The sequence below is a fragment of the Hemitrygon akajei genome, chromosome 30, assembly GCF_048418815.1.
Source record: "Hemitrygon akajei chromosome 30, sHemAka1.3, whole genome shotgun sequence".
Classification (NCBI taxonomy): Eukaryota; Metazoa; Chordata; class Chondrichthyes; order Myliobatiformes; family Dasyatidae; genus Hemitrygon; species Hemitrygon akajei.
Genome location: NC_133153.1, coordinates 3,188,238 through 3,194,237, shown reverse-complemented (window position 1 = coordinate 3,194,237; position 6,000 = coordinate 3,188,238). Strand labels below are relative to the sequence as shown.

General features: G+C 36.2%; 1 protein-coding gene across 1 annotated transcript in view; it reads right to left on the bottom strand.

The window, feature by feature from the left end:
- Positions 1–442: 442 nt before the first annotated feature.
- The window catches only part of LOC140718657 (protein unc-13 homolog B), a 561,805-nt gene continuing 556,247 nt past the window's right edge, over positions 443–6,000 (bottom strand). The window contains exons 14-15 of the mRNA XM_073032679.1: positions 4,294–4,521; positions 443–588 (exon numbers count right to left, since the gene is read on the bottom strand). Coding sequence (XP_072888780.1) covers positions 443–588; positions 4,294–4,521 — 374 coding nt within the window. The remainder of the gene's footprint in view (positions 589–4,293; positions 4,522–6,000) is intronic.

The window sequence follows — 6,000 nt, the reverse complement described above, 5'->3', positions numbered from 1 at the left end:
CATAAGCACTACCTCAGTCTATTTGCTCTCTTTCGCACTAGTGTTTTAATTTTTATATATATTTCTTATTGTAATTTAAAGTGATTTTATGTATTGTAGTGTAGTGCCGCCACAATACAAAAAAAAAATCATGACTTACTGTACGTCAGTGGCATTAAACCTGATTCTGATGTAGAAAATTACTGAATGACACTGACTTCTTATGCCATTATTTGTACTGTGTTAAAATTCAGGATTATTATTTTGATAACACCAAGCATTTACTGCTTTCACTTGAAATCAGTTCTTACTTTTTACCAGTAACCTTTGAAAGTATGAATTCGGTGATTGTAAAAATATATTGCAAGTATATTGCATATTAGCAAATCCTACTTGGAAGCAAACTATAAAATTTCCCAATTCGATCATCTACAGTAAATATTTAAAAACTATAATCCAGTACTTACAAGTGAAAAGTTTCATCCCAGCTTGGGTTGAGATTCCCAAAAATGGTTTTAGTCCTCCTTTTGGTTTTACCCACTTGCACTGTGACATAAGGGTCACTTGAGCCAGTCTTATCTTTTGCTTGTAAACCCTGAGCACAGAGCACTGTATGTACAAGGAAAGATTGGAATGTTTAATACATACTTTTAATCATATAGGCAAAACTTAATTATGATGAAATATACACTGGCAACTTTTAGTATTTACCAATACTAACATGTGAATGCTAGGGTATTTTCCCTGGTCAATGGAGAACACCAGTCAAAATCTGCTTGAATCACAAAAGTGAGTGCTATAGAAGAGTAGAGTTCCTTCCTTCATCACACAAACTAAACATAGAATATAGTGGTGCCTATCCACAGAATTCCAGTCCAGAAATTTGGCATGGCATGGTAGCGTAGTAGTTAGCATAATGCTTTACAGAGCCAGTGACCCGGGTTCAATTCCTACTGCTGTCTGTGAGGGGTTTGCATGTTCTCCTTGTGACCAGGTGGGTTTCCGCCAGATGCTCCTGTTTCCTATTACCATGCTGTATCCCATACATACGTAGATAAATACATAAGAAACAAACAAACAAATAAATAAATAAATAAATGGATGGATAAATGATAGATAGTAGATACATAAATAAATAAGGTTACATTTAAATACAGGGAACTGAATTATAATGCAGGATTCCCTAAACATTAGCTTGCAGATTCAGATGATAGTCAGGAAGGCAAATGCAATGTTAACGTTCATTTTGAGAGGACTAGAATATAAAAGCAAGATTACAAGCTGAGGCTTTATAATGTATTGGCTAGACTATTTATGGAGTATTGAGAGCAGTTTTGGGCCCTTTATCTAAGAAAGGATGTGCTGGCTTAGGAGAAGGTTCAGGGGAGATTTATGAGAATGATCTGATGAATGAAAGGTTCAATGTATAATGAACTTTTGAAGGCTCTGGGCCTGTACTTGCTGTGGTTAAGAAGAATAAGGGGATCTCATTTAAACCAACTGAATAATGAAAGGCCTAGATAGAGTGGACATGAAAAGGATGTTTCTTATAGTGGGGGTATCTAGTACCAAGGCACATAATGTCTTAGAAGGACATTTAGAACAGAGATGAAGAGGAATTTCTTTAGCAAGATCATGGTGAATCTATGGAATTCATTGCCACAGATGGCTGTGGAGGCTGTAATTGAGTATATTTATAGCAGAAACTGATTTTTTTTATTAGTAAGAACATTACAGGTTAAAGGAAGAAGGGAGGGGAATGGGGTTAAGAAAGATAATAAATCTTCAGCCATTGCAGTGTAGTGGTAAGCATGATGTTTATTACAGCTTAGGGCATTCCAGAGTTTGGACTTCAATTCTGTAAGGAGTCTCTGTATACCCTGCTTATGGAATGTTTGTGGTTGTTCCCTGGTGCTCCAGTTTCCTCCCATGGTCCAAAGGCCCTGTGCTAGGTTAATTAGATATTAGATTTGGGCTAATCAAGCTTGTGGTTTGCTGGACTGACATAGCTTGAAGGGCCAGAAAGATCTATTCCACGCTGTATCAGAAAGTAAGTAAACAAATAAATAAATAAATCAATAAATCGGCCATGATGGAATGGCAGAGCAGATCAATGGGCCTAATTGCCTAATTCTGCTCCTATGTCTTATGAATGTGATAATAACATTTAAGAGGCACTTAGACTACCCATAAAGAGGCGGTGAATGAAGGGTTATAAATGATGTGCAGGCAGATTGTATTAGTTTAAATTGGCATCATATTTGGCATACATATGGTGGGATGAATATCCTATTACTGTGAGGTACTGTTCAATGTTCATTACTTTGGTAATTTTGACAGATTGGGGCAGGAGAATTACGTAAGACAATAAATAGACAAAATTTTTAGGAAAATAATATGAATCATTATACTGATGATCCTGTCAGTCCAATAACAAGTTATACTAGTTTCTAGAAAAGAAATGGACATGGAGCTGGAATACAACAACTGCAGAACTTGGTCATTGGCTTTGGTAATGGCAATGCTTAAGGAGTGAGGAATTTGTTCTGAGGTATTTCCAATGTCAGTTTTTATAAATGTTATTCTGTGTTAGCTCTAATTTATGCCAAATTTGGAAACCTTCAAGGAAATATTGGTTGGCTGACCAGTCAACATTTTTTAACATTAAATTCAGTTTAAGCTGAACTGGGGCTGATTGGTGAGTTTCTTTTTCAGAACACAAAGTAGGATTTGATAATTGGAGATCCTCACTCGTCAAACTCAGCAGGATTATTAGAAGTAAAAGAGGATGGACTTCATTGCTTTATAAATTTAGACTATCCAACTTCAAAACTTTTTGATTTTAATCATAAATTTATGAAAAATAAATTGGTGGAAACATTCAAGCGAAGTTTCCTCTGAAAGCAAATTTTGATTTATATCTCAAACACCCTAGAACTTCCTGACAACTGTGTAGGTTAATAGCGCTGCTATGGAATGTAAAACATCTTTACAAAATTGGCACATTATAGGAGGTGTACCCAATTATACACTTCTCAAAATTAATTAGTTTCATAATGCATCTTATTTTTAAAATAAGATTAACTCTATTAACTTCTATAAATTAGTGTTCTCAAAAGACAAAAGATTTTTAAAATGTATTCCTGCACATTCTAAATTGTGTTAGATGCTCCTTTTGATCGGATTCAGATGCTATGTGAGGAATTAAGACAGGGGACAACCTTGTAATGCATTGTTGAAAAAGACAGAGCAGCATAGGCAAGTTGTTTCAAAACCTTAGTCAAGAATCTGTTTGGTGGATTTGCACAGAGTCAAATTTATTTAACTGATCTATTCACAAGACACAGATGTTACAGGCTAGGCCTGCATTTTTTACCCATCCCAAAATATTCATGAACAATGGCTTTTTGAGCCTTTTCATTGGGCAGCTTGGTATTGTGAAAGTACAGACTCACAGGTATAGATGGCCTGAAAATGGAGATTAGTGAACCAGATGGGTTCCGACTACAATCTGGAAGCTATTCCTATCTTAAAAGATCTAAAATAAACTAACTTGAAAGTAACTAGTTGAATCTGATCATGGAATAATTTGAAGAATAAGAGATGGGTTGTAAAGGGAAATGGTAAAATACAGCTTGAGTTAGGCAGTCTGGTTGAAGGATTGATGCAATTACTTGCTTGCTTGACTCATATACATTACATTCAATATCTCTTAATGCAGATTACAGGGAATTAGAATTTCAGGATGGTTTATGAAGTAGGGAAGTTGCACCCAGGAATAATATTATAAGTGGAATGGAATGGAGCACATTTCATTATTTGTAACATAAACAAATTCTCCAAGATAGAAATACGGACCAGTGGTGTCAAATGGGCATATATGAAATGTAAATGTTTCAGAAATGTTGCTATACCATCTCCACTTCTCACACAAGCTACCCGACAGCTTGTGCAACAAAAATCATTATAACTTGTGTCAAATTAAGCTAATTTTTATTTATTTTACATAAGGTGCTTGTAGCAACACAAAAGACTTCTTAACTTTCATTAGCCTAGGATGTTAGAGAAAAATTAGCTCGGTGATCATTTCACCAACAAGGCCATTGTCTTATAGTGGGATAACAACTAATACCCAGTTCTGATATAGTAAATTATTTTTAAGACTTGAACATTTTTGAGAAGGCCTTAATTTTGAAAGTAAATGAAAACTCAGAATAAACTATTATTATAAACATTACTATAAACATCCAAATATTCATACACTGGCTATCGTAATTTGCATTGTTAAGATAAATATACTTTGGGTAGTCTGACCTGTTATTTTTATCTTTGCTGACCATTTAGATGTTCCCTCCAACACATTCTGCTTTGCTGCCTTCAGATGCTGTGCATGGTCTTCCTTAGACACTTCAAATTGTGCTTGGATCAACTCAAAGATCTCAGGCTTGTTTCTCTCTCTGATTTTCATTCTTTCCTTCATGGCTGCAATAATGTTTTGTGTTTTGTCCTCTGCACCATGCTTTGAGCTTTTCTCTGCTGCTCCTGAAATTGAAAATGTCAAAGTGCATCATCATCTAGAATTTCAAATAAACTAGATTTGTGAAGTTGAAACAACATTAAAAGGATCTGCAGACTTGGCACAGTTGGTACAATCCATGTTAAATCAGTTTATTTTCTCTGTATCTGAATCCATTCAACCAGATTCAGCTCTGAAAGAAAATCAAATATTCTGATGCAGGGGGCATGGCTTCAGATTTTGGGATCATTGGGATCTATTCTGGGGAAGGTATGACCTGTACAAAAAGGATGGGTTACACCTGAACCCAAGGGGGACCAATTACCTTGCAGACAGGTTTGCTAGAGCTATAGGGGAGGGTTTAAACTAATTTGCCAGGGGGTTTGGAACCAAAGTGAGGAAGGGCATTTGGTGTACAAGTAGATGCAGTGTGTAGTCAGAATGTGAGGATGGACAAGCTGATTACAGGGCAAGACAGGGCAGATTACAGTGGGATGAGCATAAGGGCAAAATTGAAAAGGGTGTTGAATACAGGATTAAAGGTGTTACGTGGAATAAGGTAGATGATCTTGTAGCACAGTTAGAGTTTAGCAGGTCTGATGTGGGCATCACATAGTTGGGAGCTTAACATCCAAAGAGACACAAAGGACAGGCAGGTAGGGAGAGGGGATGGGAGGCTCTGTTGGTTAAAAAAAAATCAAATGCTTAGAAAGAGATGACATAGGATCAGAAGATATTGAATCCAATTAAGAAACTTCAAGGGTAAAAAAGACCCTGACGGGAGTCATATACAGATGTCTGAACAGAGCCAGATTGTGGAATATAAATTACAATGGGGGATAGAAAACACATATAAAAAGGGCAATGTTGCATTGCCACACAGTTTTCAATATGCAGTAGGTTGGGAAAATCATTTTGGTGCTGAATCCCAAGAGAGGGAATTGGTAAAATGCCCACAAGATGGCTTTTTAGAGAGGCTTCTGGTTGAGCTCACTAGGGGATAGACAATTCTGGATTGGTTATTATGTATTGAACCAGATTTGATTGGTAAATAAACTTTTAGGAAGGTGTGATCATAATATGATAGAATCCACCTGCACTTTAAGAGAGAAGATAAAGTCAGATAAATCAGTGGAGTTAAGGGAATTACAGAGGCATGAGAGAGGAGTTTGCCAAATTTGATTGGAAGGGGACACTAGCAGGGATGATGGCAGAATGGCAATGGCTGGAGTTTCTGGGGGAAATTCAGAAGGCACAGGATAGATTTAGTGCCTATAAAAAGTATTCACCCTCTTTGAAGTTTTCATGTGTTATTGTCTTACAACATTGAATCACAGTGGATTTAATTTGGCTTTTTTGACAATGATCAACAGACAAGATTCTTTCATGCCAAAGTGAAAACAAATATTGACAAATTGGTCCAAATTTATTACAAGTAATAAGCACAGAATAATTGTATGCTTAAGTATTCACCCCCTTCTAGTCAGTATTTAATAGATGCGCCT